The sequence below is a fragment of the Notolepis coatsorum genome (genome assembly GCF_963971535.1).
Source record: "Notolepis coatsorum genome assembly, chromosome: 6".
NCBI lineage: Eukaryota > Metazoa > Chordata > Actinopteri > Aulopiformes > Paralepididae > Notolepis > Notolepis coatsorum.
The window spans coordinates 139936638-139956824 of record NC_140170.1 but is presented as its reverse complement, the minus strand read 5'-3'; the positions used below and the strand labels follow the sequence as shown (position 1 = coordinate 139956824).

Here is a 20187-nt window from a genome sequence, read left to right as displayed (position 1 = left end):
AACAAGACGAAAGTCTTTCTCTGGTCTGCATCCCCTTAACAATTTTATGTATTGAGCTGTACTGTATTGTACCCATTCTGCAATCTGTTAATAAAGTTTTCAATCAATCAATCAAAGGTTACTAGAGGTCAGTCTCCCACTAATATAAGGGGCCTGTGGCCATAAGTACAACAATGCTGTCTTGAGCACAATAATATGAGGAACTCTCCCTCGCAGGAAGAATGCAGGGAAACCAGTGCAGTGTGGCTCTGCTCGACAGGAAGTGTTTAAAAGCTATCAGGTCCCACTTTAACATGCTGTTTGTTTAACCAGTCGCTCTAGGATCCTGAGAGAAACACATGATCAAGAGGAGAGAGAGAGAGAGAGAGAGAGAGAGAGAGAGAGAGAGAGAGAGAGAGAGAGAGAGAGAGAGAGAGAGAGAGAGATCTTGGGACACGTGGCTGCAATTAAACGTATCTGCATAATTGGCTACGAGGTGGCAGAGATTCTCTACCACACATTATATACCTCACGGCGCCTGGAGGAGACAAAAATAGATTTTCAGCTGTCATGTGAAAGTTATAGCTACATTGTTTCCTGTCCATGACTAATGTACTGGATTTGTTTTATGGTTTGGTTTATTTGAAAGCTGAAAACACATATACACCTATAGTCCCCAAATGGCAAATAGACACCAAGAAAGGAACCACATTCTGTATTTGTATAAAAAGAGAGAGAGAGAGCATTAACCATTATGATATATCTTCATTCTTTTCACATGGGGTAAATGGCAAACTTGCGTGTCAGCTTGACATGAAGTAATTCTCAATGACCTGTGTGCTTAGGAAATCACACATTTGAGTCATTCCTGTCTTATGTTGAAATGTTTGCTATAACATCCCGTTTTGGGAATCCCTGTCATCTTCTATGGCCCTTTCACCCACTATAGTCTCTATTCTGTAGGTCACCCTCAACCCATGCTTCAGTTACTTCCATATCACAATCCTGTACAATTGCACACTTCCAACCCCTCACTGGTTCAGTCAAGTATAAAGGAAAGGACTTGATCAGGCTCAGCAGGCGACCTATAGAGAATGCATTTACACTGACTAGAAGCTAATAGGTCTTGCTTGTTGTATGACATACAGAGTCTGTGGCGCCGCATGTCTCGTCGATCCAACTTGACCCCTTAATCCACACATCAAACAGCTGGGGGACCAAAGCCATGAGATCCACCCTGCATGGTCTCCCTGCCCGGGCTGCAGATCACACCACCGGCCAGTCAGGCTGGGATCAATGTGGTAAGCAGGGGTGGTGAGTTGTGGATTAGTCGCTTGCCTTTGCCCTACTTCTTCCTCATGTCTGGGACTCTCAAGGGATGCCCAAACGCTCTTATTCGGTGCTGGAAGATGTTGAAATATAGTGAAAGTGATGGCACCTGGGGGGGGGGGGGGGGGGGGGGGGGGGGGGGGGGTTGATTCACTATTGACAAAGCCATCTGTTTGCAAGTGAGCAACTTACTGTATATAATCCAAACAGATGTGGTAAAATGTGTCAATATTGACGTTAGATGTGAAACAACTATTGTACACATTGCTTGTCATGCATATCATGCGTTTGTATCATCTATGCATAAAATGCATTCACGCTTGCCTCTATTGTCAAGTGCTTCATTACAATTCTATAGGGAAAATAGAATGGCATTGTTACATAACAAACATTTATGTGAAACAGTATAATGGTGGGGGGAATTAATATGGTGGGAATAATATGCATATTATGAATGCATATAGTAGGCTATATATATATACGGGTAATTTACTGACTGGTCTAATAATTGTATCTTAACTTATGCACATACACACTTAGTGTAGATCCAAGCTAGGTTTGAGTGGAGGAATTTGGTCAGCCAGCGAAACACCACTGTTTGATCGATGGTGGATAGGAATGCAAATCTATTCCTTTATGAAGTTAGTCACAATAAGTCAACAGCAGTGTGATGCTTGGCTGGCAATTACATCTCCAGACAAAATGTGTCAAAACATTTGCATGAATTGGATTAGCATTAATCACCATTGCATGTATTCATATCAAACAGTAGGTGGTACATTCAAACATTTCCCCTGTTAGACAGACACCGATGAAGCGTTCTGATTATTTAGTTAAAATATGATCTCAATGATTCTACAGTTATTAACTACCGGTGTGACTAGTTAGTTACATGACTGCACTGTGGATTACTGCTTCAAAGGAATATCCCAAGCGTCTACTTCAGCTGGTTGACTATTAAGTAGGCTTGATAATCTTATTAAAAACACACCCTGATATCTGGCGGGACCTAAGTCCATTTCAGTCACACCAAACACCAATATAACTTGCAACAGCTCTAAATGCTAACTCTATCTCTGGACATTTATTGTTGTGATAGGTGCCGCTGCCCCATCCTTGCAACAAAAGCAGTTTCTATTTCACAACCCTCTGCTTGTTCTTGGTATTGTGTGTGTGTGTGTGTGTGTGTGTGTGTGTGTGTGTGTGTGTGTGTGTGTGTGTGTGTGTGTGTGTGTGTGTGTGTGTGTGTAATGTTTTACAACAGGTAGCTAGTGTGGACTCTCACATTGTCTTATTCAGATCAAGCATGTTGCTGTTGCTAATGATGACACACGTTTCACCAGACACAGATTAAAAGCTCCATCTCAGCTGAGCAATACTTGGCTTAAACCCATGTCCCTGAAAGGCATCCAACATTGCATTGGTATGTAGCAGGTTCCAGACCTGCTTCTTCCCCTCAGCTGTCACCTTGCTGACCTCTGCACCACAATGACAGCCCCCACCCCCTGGATCCCCCCTCCCCACAGCCCCCCGGATACACCCACCCTCACTCAACTTACTCCAGAGACTGAATTTGGATGATTATACTCATATTATCCACATTTATCTACTGTCATATACTGTATCATACACTGTATCTACTTTCATTTATACTACTTACAGTATATCCAACCTATAGTGCATTCATAGTTATTCTTATCCAGTCATACAATTTAGAACACTGTCTACACTGGCTATATATTCTATAGTGTATTCAGATGTATTACCACTGTCTATAGTCTATAGTGTTTATACTCACTGTTCATACTGTTTATACCCTAGCTTTTATTATCTTCCATATTATATATATATATACATACCGGTATATATATATTATATATATATATATATATATACATACCGGTATATATATATATATATATATATATATATATATATATATATATATATATATATCATATCTACTCATAATATATAAACCACTGGCTACATTGGTTATATTATCTATACTATAGTGTATTTATATTTATAGTACTACTACTGTCTATAGTGTTTATTGCTCACTCTGTGTATACTGTACAATCAATACTGTTAATTATGTATATACCTTAGCTTTTTCATACCATCTACATTCTATACACATGTTATAAATATGTACATTGCAATGCACTTTACTGCTGCTCTGCACGCTGGTTAGATGCCAACTACAATGTGTTGCACTTACTTGAACCCTGTGTGTGCAATGACAATAACATGTGATCTAATCTAATCTAATCTAATTACTAAAGGAGATGTTACCAGCAAACACAAAACTATACTCACATGTCCAGAATCTGCTTATAGATTCAGTACAATGAAAATCGTGTTTTTCAATGTCATTACATTCTCTTACAGAAAGTATGTTGATGTAAAATTATCCAAAATGTTAGAAGTGTTGTGAAAATGATGACTAAAAGGCTTCTCTATCACCCTGGATATCAACAGAATCAAACTTCACAAAACCAACAAAATTCTGATATCCAATCTGCTTCCCTGAAGATATCTACTTGGGTTACCCTGATTGGCCCATCAGTCAGCCAGTCAGTTGTCAGTAGTTGTAAAGAATATCAGCTAGCACATGTGGTTGGGGTATCTGGTTGGCCTTTGGTACGTGCTGCATAAGGCTGGAATACTGTAAATGAACCTGATAATTAGAGTAGTAGGACCCCCCCACGCACACATACAGTACACACGTGAATCTATTTTAAAAACATCCTATCTGCCGTCTCCTTGGATGTTGACCCTTGTAAAGGCGTCCACCTTCTACTACACTGATCTCGGATCAGCTTTTACTGTCAGCTGGTTCAATTATGCAGAAAAATAGCGTGTGTGTGTGTGTGTGTGTGTGTGTGTGTGTGTGTGTGTGTGTGTGTGTGTGTGTGTGTGTGTGTGTGCGTGCGTGCGTGTGTGTGCGTAAATGTTCAATTACAATTAAGCCAGTAAAACTCTTACAGCACGTTAAAATTGTATGCAGACTACTCACGTTCACCAAGACACCACTGGGGTGAAGAGGGCAAAGAGATTCCATATCAGATCAACTATATCGATTTTTCAGGCAACCAAAGGGCAGGCTTCTGCCATATTCATTATCCGATTTTTGCATTGCCTAACCACTTACAACTACCTTCTTATGAATGGGATTTTCTTTATATGCTATTATTAATGCTATGGGGGAAAACGCAGCGTCAGGAGTTTGGCGCCATCTACTGGTAAGAACAAACGTAACGTTCACCCCCAATAAGTTACCATAACAACAGAACACAAACAGGCGGGTGCGTCAAAGTAAGTTATGTGCGTGCATTTGTGAAAGAAACATAGGAGTTAGAATTATTCTAGTTCAAGTTAAATTGGGAGATTGAAAATATTATTTGACAAAGTCAGTGTATTTGCAGAGGACACGCTGTCACGGGATAGAGCAAGTAGATAGGCGTAGCCAATGGTCTGTAGACATTTCTAAGTGAAAAATAGCAAGTCTGCATATAGCCACTTTTGGAAAGCGAATACAGCAACGTTGCAACACTTTATTTCAGTGTAAAGTAGTAGGCGTATCTGCATCACTAAATAGGCCAGCATAACTATGCCTCAGAAATAATCAGCATTTGTGAACTTGGTATGAATGTATAGATGTAGCAGCACTGTCTATCTGTATGTCATGTATGTCCTGATTAATTGAAAATGGGGGACCCTGATGTAAACAAGACGAAAGTCTTTCTCTGGTCTGCATCCCCTTAACAATTGTGTGTATTGAGCTGTACTGTATTGTACCCATTCTGCAATCTGTTAATAAAGTTTTCAATCAATCAATCAATCAATCAATCAATCAATCAATCAATCAATCAATCAACATGCACCAGTCTCAGCTAAATGGCAGTTTATGCTGCTACTTTAATGCATTCTGCCACTTTGCACTCATTACACCCACACAGTTATTGTATTGTAAATTAGATCTATTCATTATTGTTGTGTTTTATTACCTGCATTGTTTTGATCCTTTTTCATATTCTCTGCACTGCTTTTATTCTGTCTATTTTATGCAAATTATATGTATAGTTGTACTGCTGTTAAGCACTTGGGCTGCAATTATTGTATGAAAGGTGCTATACAAATACAGTTACTTATTATTATTATTATTATTATTATTATTATTATTATTATTATTATTATTATTATTATTATTATTATTATTATTTTATTATTATTATTATTATTATTATTATTATTATTATTATTATTATTATTATTATTATTATTATTATTATTATTATGCATGGCTTTGGTATTGATTCATACATATTCACTAACTGTCATTGGTCTATTCTACAGAGATGCTGTCGCAATCATCCACAATTTCAAGTAAGTATCTGTTGTACAACTACTTTCATATGTGTGGCCACACAGTGTGCATGTCCTCCTATTGAAAAGTGTGATTTGTTTCTACAGAGGTGTCAATGATGCTGTCAGTGTCAGGACCCCTGGTTGCTGCAGACAGAGACAGTGCTGTCGAATCATATAAGCCAGGTACATACTGTAGGTACATAGGTACTAGGAACAGAAAAGAAGAGACGGTCAGAATGTCTGCTTTAGATAACAGTGTATGGTTCTAATAACTGCTTTAGATAACAGTGTATGTTGATTGATATGGTTCTAATAACTGCTTTAGATAACAGTGTATGTTGATTCATTGATTGATATGGTTCAATCAACATACACAGTTCAATTATGCCACAATAATGTGGAACGCCCTACCCACAACCGTGAAGGAATGTGAATCCCTACCCTCCTTCAAAACCGCTCTCAAAGAGCACCTACGGGTGGCTGCAGTTAGAAACTGGCCCACAGTTTCTTCCCCTTCGGATGTATATATTTTTTATGTGTGTGTGTGTGTGTGTGTGTGTGTGTGTGTGTGTGTGTGTGTGTGTGTGTGTGTGTGTGTGTGTGTGTGTGTGTGTGTGTGTGTGTGTGTGTGTGTTTGGGGGAGGTACTTATGTACCATTTCTTTTCTCCATACATGTCAATCCCATTGTCATACACTTCAATTCTATTCTGTGTGTAGATGTGAGAAAGAAGACCCGACAGAGTCCCTTCAAGGTGCCAGAGAATGACAGCATCTTTCAGTTCAGGACCAAGGAAAAGGAAGAGAGAAAAGAGGTCTGTGTGTGCGTGTGTGTGTGTGTGCGTGTGTGTGTGTGTACGTGTGTGTGTGCGTGTGTGTGTGTGGTTCATAGTACATCTGAAGTGTGTATACTTAAAGGGCACTTAGACAAAAAATTATGCTGAATTATTTTGCACATAATCTCACACATATCCCAGAACTGTAAACAGATTTGTATGGATTAATTTAGTTTGACAGAAATGTCATTCAGCAGATCTTTTTAAAAGTTGATTTTGTACACATTTCACCTTTTCTATGACGTACAGACAACGAGGGTAAGCAAGGCTAGCATATGGCTAGTTTTGACATCTGAATGAGTAAATATTGAATTTACAATATTGACATTGACAAACTTATTACATGCTTTGAATGCAAAACCTTTATCCTCAAGTAACAAGTAACTGAAAGATTCAGATAAAAGTACTTGGTAACCCCCCCCCCCCCCCCCCCCTCCAGGAGCAGCAGAAGTACCTGTCTCTGTCTGTCCACGAGAAGCTGAGCTACACCGGACGCATGAGGGCCAGACAGAGGGAGCTGCAGACTGAGCTGACCCAAGAACAGGAAGAGATGGGGGGAGAGGAGAAGACTGAGAGATCGGACAGGTTGAAGGGGCGGAGAATTCGGCACAACGGCCAACGTGGCAACAACCAGAGCCTGAGAATGGCCCTGATCAAAGGGGGTGAGTGGAGAGAGTGGAGAGGGTGCACCTGTCGCTGGCGTGTGATGTCGTAAACCACATGTGTTCACATCCGTACATATGTTCCGGATACCGTCCTACATCCTGCATACAAACATCTTGGATGGGATATGGTGTTTACAGTATATGCGCAGTCATCATACCCCAATTATCCTTGTATACCTACATGGATAAACAAAGGATTAACTGTGGAGAATGTGTTTACACAAGACACAAGACAAAGCAGTACATTGGATAAGGTGTTTACATGCCCCAGTGACCTGGCTATGTGATGATGTCAACAAACACACTGTATCCCAGCTCTCCTATTCAGGTTTCTCACGGTCAGGATTATGAGCCAACATGCACTGACTCAAAGATGGAATACTCAAGTATCCATTGAGGCTATCAGTCCTTGCTCCACAATGGTGGAACAAACTTCCCAGCACAGCCAAAACCAGACTAAAAACTCAGTCCTGCAATCAATATCAGATTTTTTTTTTTTAAGAATACTAACCTCTTTTATTAGTATGCACTCTGCTACTAAGGAATCTACATTGCCTATATTATTACCTACTATGCTAATATGCACTCATGTCTGTAGCACTCAAGTTCAACACTGTTTTATGAACAATGTCACTTACCCTTAGGTGCCAGAGTTGTACCCTTCCTGCTGACTTGTTGTACAGAACTTACTAAGTCGCTTTGGATAAAAGCGTCAGCTAAATTACTAAATGTAAATATTAATGCAAATGTCAACGGACGCGCACGTTAAACCTTATATATTCAAACCGAGCACCGCCCCTGAAACCGAGACCTGTAGTAGTTGGAGCATTGATTCGCATAAAAGCCAACCTGATCATAAGTATTGATACTGTTTTCTCCCCAGAGAACGTTGAGAAAGAGAGCACGCAGGACTATATCAACAGGAAACGGGAGATGTTTCTGCTGGAGGTAAGAGAGACAGTTGGTTGAGGTCTAATCACCTCATTCTTTCCCACCCACTTCTCCCACCTTTTAGCTCTACATTCGGTTGCTGAACTTCATGGCAAAGATGCTAGCTACATTTACATTTACATTTAGTCATTTAGCTGACGCTTTTATCCAAAACGACTTACAAGTTCTGTACGACAAGACTACAACTCTATCAGCTGAGTAACAATGTTTATCAAAGTGTTGCGTGTTACAGTGTAGGTTAGTTTATTAGGACAAGTGCATGACAGTAAGGTTAGTCACGGTTAGATTTTTTTTTTGTTTTTTTTTTGAGCTAGTGTGGATGTTCCCAAACCGAATACATACATATATTTATATGGACAAAAAAACCTAGCTAGCTCATTCTAAAAGTGTGAAGAAAAAGAACGAGTAGCTTGTTGTTTTTCATTCAAAATTGAAGGCTAATGTCCTTTTCTAGATACAGTGTCACACGCACATGGAAAGTGGAAAGTGGAAATACAAAAGCGGCGGAGCTGCCAGTGCACTTTTTACATTAACAAGGTTAATGAGGTGTTTAGGCTGCATACATTTCCATATCCTGGCTACCAATATGTAACAGAATATCACCATGACAACGGAACGGAAAGTTGTTTACATGCCTCAGTGACAAATATCGGCTAATATCGGTATACGGCTAATATTGGTATATCCCAGTGATCATTTTAGGGTTCCTCATAGTCGGGACAGGAGCATATAAGATGTTTACTTGTCACACTTTAACTGACCAATTGGCTAAGAGGAGGTCAACCCTAACATCCTTGACCATACTACACCCCTCCCTTCCTGGCTTTGTCTTCCACCTCTTCTCCCCTGCTCAGTACTCCCTGATGGTGTCTTCCACCTCTTCTCCCCTGCTCAGTACTCCCTGATGGTGTCTTCCACCTCTTCTCCCCTGCTCAGTACTCCCTGATGGTGTCTTCCACCTCTTCTCCCCTGCTCAGTACTCCCTGGTGGTGTCTTCCACCTCTTCTCCCCTGCTCAGTACTCCCTGATGGTGTCTTCCACCTCTTCTCCCCTGCTCAGTACTCCCTGATGGTGTCTTCCACCTCTTCTCCCCTGCTCAGTACTCCCTGGTGGTGTCTTCCACCTCTTCTCCCCTGCTCAGTACTCCCTGATGGTGTCTTCCACCTCTTCTCCCCCGCTCAGTACTCCCTGATGGTGTCTTCCACCTCTTCTCCCCCGCTCAGTACTCCCTGATGGTGTCTTCCACCTCTTCTCCCCTGCTCAGTACTCCCTGATGGTGTCTTCCACCTCTTCTCCCCCGCTCAGTACTCCCTGATGGTGTCTTCCACCTCTTCTCCCCCGCTCAGTACTCCCTGATGGTATCTTCCACCTCTTCTCCCCCGCTCAGTACTCCCTGATGGTGTCTTCCACCTCTTCTCCCCCGCTCAGTACTCCCTGATGGTGTCTTCCACCTCTTCTCCCCTGCTCAGTACTCCCTGATGGTGTCTTCCACCTCTTCTCCCCTGCTCAGTACTCCCTGATGGTGTCTTCCACCTCTTCTCCCCCGCTCAGTACTCCCTGATGGTCAAAAGGTCTGAGATCACAAAACTGGAGGACGCCACCGCGGCGGAGGAGAGGCGGCTGGCGCGGGCCGAGCGAGCGCTGGAGAACGACACCCTCCTGTTCGAGGAGTTCCTCAAGGAAAACGACAAGAACTCTGTAGAGGCCATCAAGATGTGAGCAGCCTTCGTTTCAAACACACAGGCTGTGTTTTCAATCCAGTAAAACTGAAAAAGAAAAGGGAAAAGATTTGCAATGCTTGTGGATCAATTTATAATTTTGACCTTTTTTAACTAGAGGCCTTGCATGGCATGTTTGTGTAGTTTGTTTTCTTCCAACATGGCTGCCTCTAATCATTGGTAACCACTTTTGAAAGAAGTAGATAAAACAGTGGAATATTGTGATATTACTGTTCCACTGTGACTTGTTTACGAGATCCAGTAATACGATATCAACACATACTGTTTTGCACATAGCAACCATTCAACTATTCAATCCCACTGTGATTCGGTTCCAATTCCACATCATTAGGAAAACATTCAATACATCACGGAAGCTTACATTTCCACCACGGTTTGATCACTTAGTACTTTCTAAAAGTGTCATGGGTATATGGGACGCACCTGATTCAGTTAGCAATAATCAATAATCAAACACAGAGACACAGCATTATTTGTGTATGTTAATCAAATAAATAAACACACTAATTGTGATGGCCTTGCTGACACTGAAGCCTCTCAACTTACTCAGCAAGTAGAAACACTGCTTCGTTCTCTTATAAACTGAATCCATGTGGGTACAGGATGAAAGAATGAGATCTCTGTGCCCGCTGCCCAGATACCTGTAACTGCATGGTCACCTGCTTCACCTCTTGGCCATTGATCATTAATGTGGAGTGAATTGGACAGATTTCAAACCCTGCCCTCTTTTTTTGATCCTGCAATCACAACTGTTGCAAAGTTTATCACAGAGAAGCAACACTATAACTTTACCATCTTTAGATAATAAAGTCAGAAAACATTGTTCCTCTGAAAACTTAAAACAGACGTATATGGTTCTTCCTCTGATGTACTCGAATGTACATTTGAAAACAAATGTATGAAAAGATAAGGATATGACCCATGTGAAACAAGCCTTGGCCCTCAAGGAGTTTCCGTTACAGCTCACTGTGGAGAGGGTGGGACTGAGACCTCATCCATGATGGAAGTCAGTTTACAGTTACAGCTCATTGTGGAGAGGGTGGGTGGGACTGAGACCTCATCCATGATGGAAGTCAGTTCTGTCCTCATCATTTACTTCACCCCTGGCTCCATTGAATTCATTGCATATCATTGGCAAACTTCATTTGAATCAGGAAGTCGTTACTGTACATGATGTGGTTAAAAACTAAAGAAAAACAGGATATAATACAATGCTGTGAGACACCTATTTGTGTCCTGGTGATACATATATATATATTGATGCTGTCTTACTAAAGTGCTGAGCAGGAGACCAAATCCAAACTGGAGAAGATGGCTGAGATCAAGAGGCTGACCACTGAAATGGTGACCATGAAAAGGTAGGAGTCATTCTGTTAACGCTACACTAGCTGTAGGCTACATCAAATGTACTGATTATGTGCCTATGTGTGTATCTTTTATTTAAGCATAAGCTAGATGGGCCAATAAGATAGTGTATGATTTGTCTAGATACATTATCAATAAGATAGTGTATGATTTGTCTAGACTCTAGATGCATTATCAATAAGATAGTGTATGATTTGTCTAGATGCATTGTCAATAAGGGGGGGTTTCTGAGCCCCCCCCCCATCCAACCGCTGAAGAAATTGTTGCAGAAATATCCATGTTCCCAAACAGTGATATCTCCAAGAATGAGGAGATCCTGAAGGAGTACAGCATGTATAAGGACTTCCTGTTCAAGCTGTCCCCTCCAGAGTGGCAAGATGCCCACAAGCTGTCCCCTCCAGAGTGGCAAGATGCCCACAAGCTGTCCCCTCCAAAGTGGCAAGACGCCCACAAGCTGTCCCCTCCAGAGTGGCAAGATGCCCACAAGCTGTCCCCTCCAGAGTGGCAGGACGCTCACAAGCTGTACCCTCCAGAGTGGCAGGACACTCACAAGCTGTCCCCTCCAGAGTGGCAAGACGCTCACAGGATCCCGGCTTCTAAGGTCTACTCCTACAAAGATGCTCCAACCTCCAGGGAAAAAGACAGAGAGACTGAAACCAAGTCAGGACCAACACGTGGTATGTGCTTTATACAATCCATATAAATAGCAATGTAAGTTGTATTATGGTGGTATGTTGATCAGGATGACAACAACACATACAAACACAGGTTCAGAGAGAAAGGTGTCTGGTGCAGTTCGGGAGTTGCCCCCGATAAGAGATTCCAGGGTGTCTTCCAGATTGAGCGCAAAGTCTCCAATCCAGAGCGACAAACTGTGAGAACACATCAACACAACACACCACCACCACAACAACAACAACAACACATCCACACGCAGAACTGGAATGAATAGAAGGGGCTTTTCCTAGTGTATCATAATTGACTTATCTCAACCCCTGTCCTCTTTTCTTGATCCTCCAATTCAAACAGCAACAGTTGTTGAGACTCTGGAAGTCTGATGCAGCACCCTCATTTGAAATATGGATGAGAGAGCTGGGTGAGACCCTCTACTTAGAGAGGCTTAGATTTAAAAACACAGGACGGAGAAAGGTGTTTGATAAAACATGGGGGCCGGTGTTGGATTACTTAAAGGGTCTGAGGGAGGATAAAGATGATATATAAGTTCACAGTGTTACTCTTACTACATTAATGTCTGAAGGTATATTCTCTGTTTTGTCTTGGCTTTTTGCCTTTTTCTAATGCTTTGGTCTTTTGGTCTCTTTCTTATTTTCCAGCAAGAATCTAGCTTATTTAACTATCCTGTTTATTTGTATGTATAAATCCGCCAAATGAAAGAATGTTTATTTTTTTAAATCTTTTTTTTGTTATATGCCGCTGTAAAATTGTTTTTGAACAAGAAGAAAAATAAGATTGCTTGTGTGCATCATTATGGAATGTAACTAAAGTAATGTGCAAAAAAAAAATACTTAAAAAAACAATTAAAAAAAAGAGGCCGGGTTTGAGATTAACATTGTTTCATGTGTGGATGAGACTCAGAAAGTTGAAATGTCCAGCATGACTGCCACTGAAATACAAACATTTAAAGTATATTGAAGCAAAACCTCTGTTTCCGTGGCCATTTTAGGATCCCTGTTTCCAAACTGGACAGTGACAGTTCGGAATATGAGGTCAGTTTTGTAGAATTTAAAAGATAATCTTCTGTACTGCTTTACTTAACTTGTGGGCCATCATACGCTGTCTACAAGGCTATATGCGCTAACATTACAATGTATCATGACGTGCATAATACATACATCTGGTTTACCTGTTATGAGGTAATTATTTTATATGCAGTTGCCCCCTAAAAGTATTCACGTATTTTCCTTTTATACATTTAGCATATTACTGTATATCATATTCTGATTATAATGATTGTAATATTGTAATGTATATTCACTCATGTGCCATAATGTGTGCATGGTGTGGCCCCCTGCAGGGTGAGCCACAGCTGTACTTCTCTGAACCTCAGCAGCTGCTGGACCTGCTGACGGAGCTGGAGGAGCAGAACCTCTCTCTGATCCAGAACTCCAGGGAGACGGAAGAAGCCCTGGAGGAACTCCGCCACACCATGGAAAGCAGCAATACCAAGATGTAAGACCAGATTGATTGAAAACTTTATTAACATATTGCAGAATGGGTACAGTACAGTACAGCTCAATACACACAATTGTTAAGGGGATGCAGACCAGAGAAAGACTTTCCTCTTGTTTACATCAGGGTCACCCATTTTCAATTCATAATGACATTTATGACATACACAATATACAGATATACAGATATAAAATCGAATCTAATCCTCTAATCTAAACTAATCATGACATTTATGACATACAGATATGCAGTACTGTTACATTTGTGACATACAAGATATGCAAATATACAGTACTGTTTTCTTTTTTTTGTATCCACTTTTTCTCCTCATTTTTCAATTTTTCTCCCATCCCAATTTCGTGTTGCCAATTCTCCCCTCCCCTGTCTTGAACGTTGCTAGACTATGCCCCCCACTGGTCGGTTGTAGTGAGGATAGAAGCCTTGCATCACGTGTCCCCTCCGGTACACAAGGAGGCAGCGCGAACTCTCAGTGGCGAGGAGTAACTCGTGGGAGGCTCACGCTGCCCCCGATACTTCCTGTCTCTGCTGTGCAGGCGTCACCCAACCGACCTGTAGGAGTCGGTTGTCCACAACATCCAATCCCCACCCATCGACTTTCCACCCGCTGGCTCTGCCAAATGAGCCAGTACGACGACCGGCCCAAGTCGAAGGCAATGCTGAGACTGGGATTCGATACCGGAGTCTCTTGCATTGGTGACGAGCGCAATCTCCGCTACGCCACCCAGCCGCAATATACAGTACTGTTACATAAACAGAGATCCTAACAGTAAATATATACATACGAGGGGGAGGGAATTGTATATTAGAAGGGGGTGGGTGGGTGGGTGGGAGGGGGGTTCAGAGGCTAAGGGTCAGGCTTCAGGGGCCAAGGGAAGGGTTTAGCTGTAACAGGAATTTCAGCCCAAAAAAGGAGACCAAACCTAAACAAATGGGCAGCCCCACCAACAAAAATAAAGAATGCAGACATGATCTCACTCTCTAGTTGAAGTCAATGGGATATTCTCTCAGAGTAACATCAAAAGCCTTCCCTTTAAGTGAGTAAACAGCTCATTGGCCCACATACATGCTAAACGCTAAAAGTCTGTAAAATGTGTCTCCTCACAGTTGTGGTGGACACATCTACACATTCCTATGGTCAAGAAAAAAAAGGAAAAAAAAGATGCATGTAATACTTAAGTAGTGTATTTACATATCAGAAATGCCTTAGATGAATTGAAAATGGGGGACCCTGATGTAAACAAGACGAAAGTCTTTCTCTGGTCTGCATCCCCTTAACAATTGTGTGTATTGAGCTGTACTGTATTGTACCCATTCTGCAATCTGTCAATACAATTTTCAATCAATCAATCAATCAATCAATCAATCAATCAATCAATCAATCAATCAATCAATCAATCAATCAATCAATCAATGGTCTTTTTTAAATCAGTAATGTCTTAAATGTCAAGCTTGGGTAGCTAATAGATCTAGTCTAATGACTTTTGGGATAATTGTGTAATTACATATGTGCTAATTGATAGATGTAGCAAGCTAAAGTAATGTTCAAATTAGTTATTCAACCAATATATGTAACATTTGATCATAGACGCTGACATAACTATATAGTCATGGAGTCTGTATGGAATAGAATAGTCATAGAACCTAATACTGTAGAAATGTGGTGAAAACTCCCTTTCTCCATGTCAACCCATCAATCCCTCCTTCTCGATCACCCCTTCCTCTGGTCTCTATAATAGGGCGCAGGACGCAGAGCAGCTGACAGCTCAGATTGACATCATGACCCAGACCATCACCAGAGAGGAGGAGAGAGCCGCCGGTCTGGAGCTGAAGGCTCGCCTCTTCGACTTTGGCAGAATCAAGACTGGAGACCAGGTAAGGTTAAGGAACATGGTAACATTATGGGAAATGCACTTACTGTCTTCTCCAGAGTCAGACAAGAAGATAGATACCAATTTCCTCCCTGTGCGTTCAATAGAATATCCGGCACAGGGAGGAGATTGATATCTATCTTCTTGTATGACTCTGGAGAAGACAGTAAGTGCATTTCCCACAATGTTGGAAATGTTCCTTTAAGACAGGAATCGACATCCTTTCTCCCCCATTACAAATCAACAACTTTTAAAATGTTATTTTCAGATGTTAAATATTCACTTTGTTTTCCTCAACCACATACTCATTCGATCCCCGCTCCATCTCTATCTACTCTTCTCTCCATTCCACCTGTTTTAATAATAATACTTTATTTGTATAGCACCTTTCATACAAGAATTGCAGCCCACCGTGCTGCCAACAGTTTAAAACCTGCTATACATTATGCTATAGACTAGTATGTTCTTACTTTCAAATTTCACTGAGGTGACTAGTAAAAGTATAAAAAATGAATAGTGTATCCCCCCCCCCATTTCAGCTATGATATCCATAGTTGTCTTTATTCAAAGTCAGGAGAATATCTTGTGTGTCTTTAACAGGACAATATGTTGGACGCATTGAGCCGTAAGGTGGAGGAGGTGTACTGCTGCTGCATGGCCGACAAGAAGACCAGCGGCCTCAGCACCCTGCAGATGTTGGTCAACATCGAGAGCTGCCTGTCTGTGCTGCTGGAGAGCATCGAGAGCATCCCCAAGGACATCCTGGAGAAGGTGGAGAGGATCAAGGACAGAGAGAGGAGGATCAGGTATGGATCCAGTCAAAGTGGAGAGGCTCAAGGACAGAGAGAGGAGGAGGTATGGAACTGGTGCCCGTCTGGCTAGCATAGGAATGCCGATATTTTGTGGTCCAGTTCCATTTGGCTGTCTGGCGTAGGATGAAGGTGTTCAAAAAGGCTTTCTCACCCTTGGGTTGGGGAGCCCATTTAGGGTCACCTGATATGAAAATGGGGTTCCCAGGAAGAATTCTAATGATAAATGGCTGTGTGATAATATACATTGTTTTTCCAGAATGAAAAAAGAATAGCTTCTGTTTCTGGACTGCACAAAAGTCACATTGCCTATGAGATGTTCTTGACTAGCGGTCAGATGTCATTGACTGGTTGACTTGGGCCTTGATTTTAGTTTTTACTCGTTAGATTTGCTCTAAACATCCGCACACAAGAACCTCTTGGTTATTATGGCTGTTAGCTCGGTTGGATTTTGATAGCAAGTTGACAAATGGTTTTATTAGTTGATGGTGATGACCGACTAAGGACTAAGGCTGTGTAGTGGCAGATTCTTTGCCATTTCCAACTTCAATATTTGAATTGGGCCACACTACTCACATATCAACAAGGAGGCAGGAATAGCCTTTTTGTAAGTTTGCTTAAGATGGTTCACACAAAGCAATTTATCCTTTTGTCAAAATCTTAGTCCACAAACTTGAGTTATTTCTTATTTTCTTACTGAAAGCTGTATCATACCAAACATATAATAGCGACCTCCTTCCAGCAAGTTCAACAAGAGACTAAAAGACCATGAGATTACTGCACAGCACTGGGCACTTGACTAGCGGATCGCATTTCAAGATAAAGGCAGTATTACAATAAAATAGAAATAAGCCTATTTACAGATATCAAACGCACAATAATACTACAATATGAAAAAGTGTAAAAAATAATGAAGTCCACTTGAGATGTGTTCAGATTCAGTGGTGGTTGGAACACTGCATTTTCTGCATTACTGCCACTTAGTAGAAAGAGTGATGGATAAGTAACCTCTTTAAAGAATAAACCAAAACCTCTAGGTGGCAGTATACACCTGATAACAGTGCATTTTCCCTATACCTTAAGTAAGAGTAGGAAGAGGGACATCTCTATGAGGTACGTGGGTCTTGATCGATAAGATTGATAGATACAAAATACACTAAAATACAGATGTTAAAGATTGTAAACAATAATTCTTCTTGGCTAGCAGTAGTGGCAGTGTTACCATGGCAACGATCCCTATTCAATATGATACAGGCAGCTTTGGAGCAACATCCCTCCTCTCCTCTGTTGCAGGGAGCGTGATGAGACACTGCAGCAGAAGAAGGAGCATCAGGAGGAGAGGCTGAAGAAAGCCCTGCAGAGGTCTCAGGCTGACGCCAAGAAGACAGTAAGACACCTCCCACAGCTATAATGGCCTATCTGGTCCGTATTGGGCCCTGAACCAGTGTGTTGACCAATTGACTGAAAAACATAACAAAACTTGATTTCCCATTGAGTAAAGAAAAAATACTTAACACACAGAACAAGAGTTTTAAGCACATACCACTTCGATTACTGTGGAATTTTGTAGCCATTATGATCAGTCAGACCTTATTATTGAATAGTATTCCTTAATTGAAATACCATTTGTTGCGTTTTCTAACCCAACACGTATACGCTTAAAGGAACACGCCAACAATATGAGAAATTCACTTACCATCTTCTCCAGTGTTAAAAAAAAGATGTTGGTGATATTGTGCAAAGATGAACTGTACCCCCATGTACGAAACAAAATAAAATGACAAGAAAACGAGTACCAGTTTTTCCTCAGTGCGCTCAGTAAAAAGCTATCCGACTGCACGTCAGCCTAGCTTAGCACAAAAGGAAGCGGATGAGAAGCAGCTAGCCTAGGCATTGGCCAACTAAGGGCCTGCGTCCACTTAGCTCACAAAAACGCTGGCAGTGCGCCGGTAGTACTGGGGGTGGAGCGCTGCAGCGCGAGCCTCTGAATATGCGCCCAGCGCATCGCTCTGTAAAGTTCAGAAAGTTTCAACTTTAAAACGCTGTGTGGGGCCGCACAAAAAAGGTGAAATGCGCTGAAAAAAGAAGCTGACTGCAGCGCATTTCCTTATAGGCGGCCGCATACGCTCCGTCCCCATTGGAATACATTGAAAAAAGACGCTTGCGCCAAGAAATATGAGGCAGGTGGATCCACGCCCTAACACCTCAGAGTTTTAGGCTAGCTAGTAGGGGTGTAAAGGTACACATATCCATACCGAACCGTTTCAGTGTGTACCGTACCGTACCGAACTGCTGTGTAGTGTACCGAACGAACACAACAGTATGTTAACCACTAACGACCACTTTTTTCCACAATCTAATATAATTATTATTAAAAAAAATTACAAGTCGATTATTAATTTCAATATAGAATATTCGTTGACAGCCCTACAAGTACAATTAGTTACTACTTACTGCACACTACATCACCCCTGAGTGGAACATGGAAAGCCAAACTTTCCCCCACTGTACCGAAAACCCGTACCGAACCTCGACTTCAAAACCGAGGTACCGTACCGTGGTTTTTGTGTACCGTTACACCCCTACTAGCTAGCCGTGTTGTTGTCGTGTTCCTTTAATTTCATGCAGTTGAAAACGTAACCCTGGATGAAGCTAAAACCATACCATCTTTCCATTCTAGAGTGGAAAGAAGTTGATGTCAAGATCTCAGCCCGTTTCTCGCAAGATCAAGTTTAACAACATCAACGGCATCTCCGAACAAGATGAGCTCCATGCCTACTTCTTCACTTAAAGACACTGCTTAGTCACAATAAAGCCCTACAGCTGATGCCAAACAGAAATACTTGCATCTGTTTCAGGCCCGTTAGGGGGCAGGGTGTGTTGTAGTAAATACTGTGTTCTGGTTTGATAGGCTGAAGAATATTTTTTTTGTCCATGGCAATGTCATGATGAACTTTTTTCACAAATTGTATTAATTGATGAGTGTTTTGCTCCAATTAAATTGTTATTCCAGGTTCCAAGAAATTCTTCAAATTTCCATTTTTTACAATCTTACAATGATAAAATAGTCCATAGAGGGCGCCCCAGTGGCGAACCACATAGCACGCTGAGTCGCGGCACGGCGACTTGTTAATTTTCTTTTAGAGTACGGTTTTGTAGTCTTAATTTTGTTAAGAATATAGGACAGGCATGTAAGCATTATCCTTCAGTCTGAACCTTTTCAGTCACTGCCAAATCAAAGATTGTGCATATTGTAGTGTGATGACTGAATAAAACTACTACCCATAATTTTGTTTTTCCTCTTACATGATACAGGCATTGTGAAAAAAGTAATAGCCAAGGTCAACAACAGAATAAAATTCCTAGCTAGAAACTCAAAATACCTAGACAGGAAAGCTCTTAGAGCACTTATCCTGGTATGACAGTGCCCCCAGCAACTTGAGAACTAACTTCAAACCAGAAGAAGCTAGTTAGGATAGTCCTGCAGCTCCCCACTCGTACTCACCTAGACCAGCCCCACTTCAACAGCCTGGGGTGGCTCAGGGTGGGAAAAAAAAAAAAGAGTATCAATGATAAAGCTATGTCTAGTATATAGAGTTTATAAAGGGGAGGTGCCATGCTACCTTCAAGATTACTTTCAGTATGTAAGGAAAACCATAGCCATGAAACCAGAGGTAGAGACACAAACATAGTACCATTTAGATTTAGACTAATTTCCTACGGCCAGCAGACCTTCCTTTACTCAGCAGCAGTACTGTGAAACAGCCTGCCCAGCAGCATTAAACAGGCCCCTGGGTTAACTGGCTTCAAAAAGCAAAGAGGGTAGCATTTTAATTTATTATTCTTTTATCTTCAACTGTATATGCATATTGTATCTTAATGCGTTATGTTGATGTTTTTATGATGTTGTGTGTCCTGTTTTTTAATACCAGGGACCATGATGGAAATAAGTGCTTGCATTTTATCATGTTTTTATCCCTTGGATGATGTCTCTAATCCACAATAAAATCAATCAATGACAAATTAAGGGTTTGACACAACGGTCATGATTGTGCTTTTAAGT

General features: G+C 41.3%; 1 protein-coding gene across 1 annotated transcript; it reads left to right on the top strand.

Annotated features, from left to right (window-relative positions):
- Nucleotides 1–1220: 1220 nt before the first annotated feature.
- Nucleotides 1221–18915, top strand: cfap100 (cilia and flagella associated protein 100; the record flags this gene model as incomplete). The annotated part of the gene is made up of 12 exons (XM_084315754.1): nucleotides 1221–1280; nucleotides 6956–7178; nucleotides 8065–8129; nucleotides 9684–9847; nucleotides 11149–11229; nucleotides 11528–11896; nucleotides 12921–12963; nucleotides 13272–13426; nucleotides 15184–15319; nucleotides 15916–16121; nucleotides 17418–17511; nucleotides 18805–18915. The coding sequence occupies 12 exons, from the start codon at nucleotides 1221–1223 to the stop codon at nucleotides 18913–18915; spliced, it is 1707 nt and encodes a 568-aa protein (XP_084171880.1).
- Between the last annotated feature and the right edge of the window lie 1272 nt (nucleotides 18916–20187).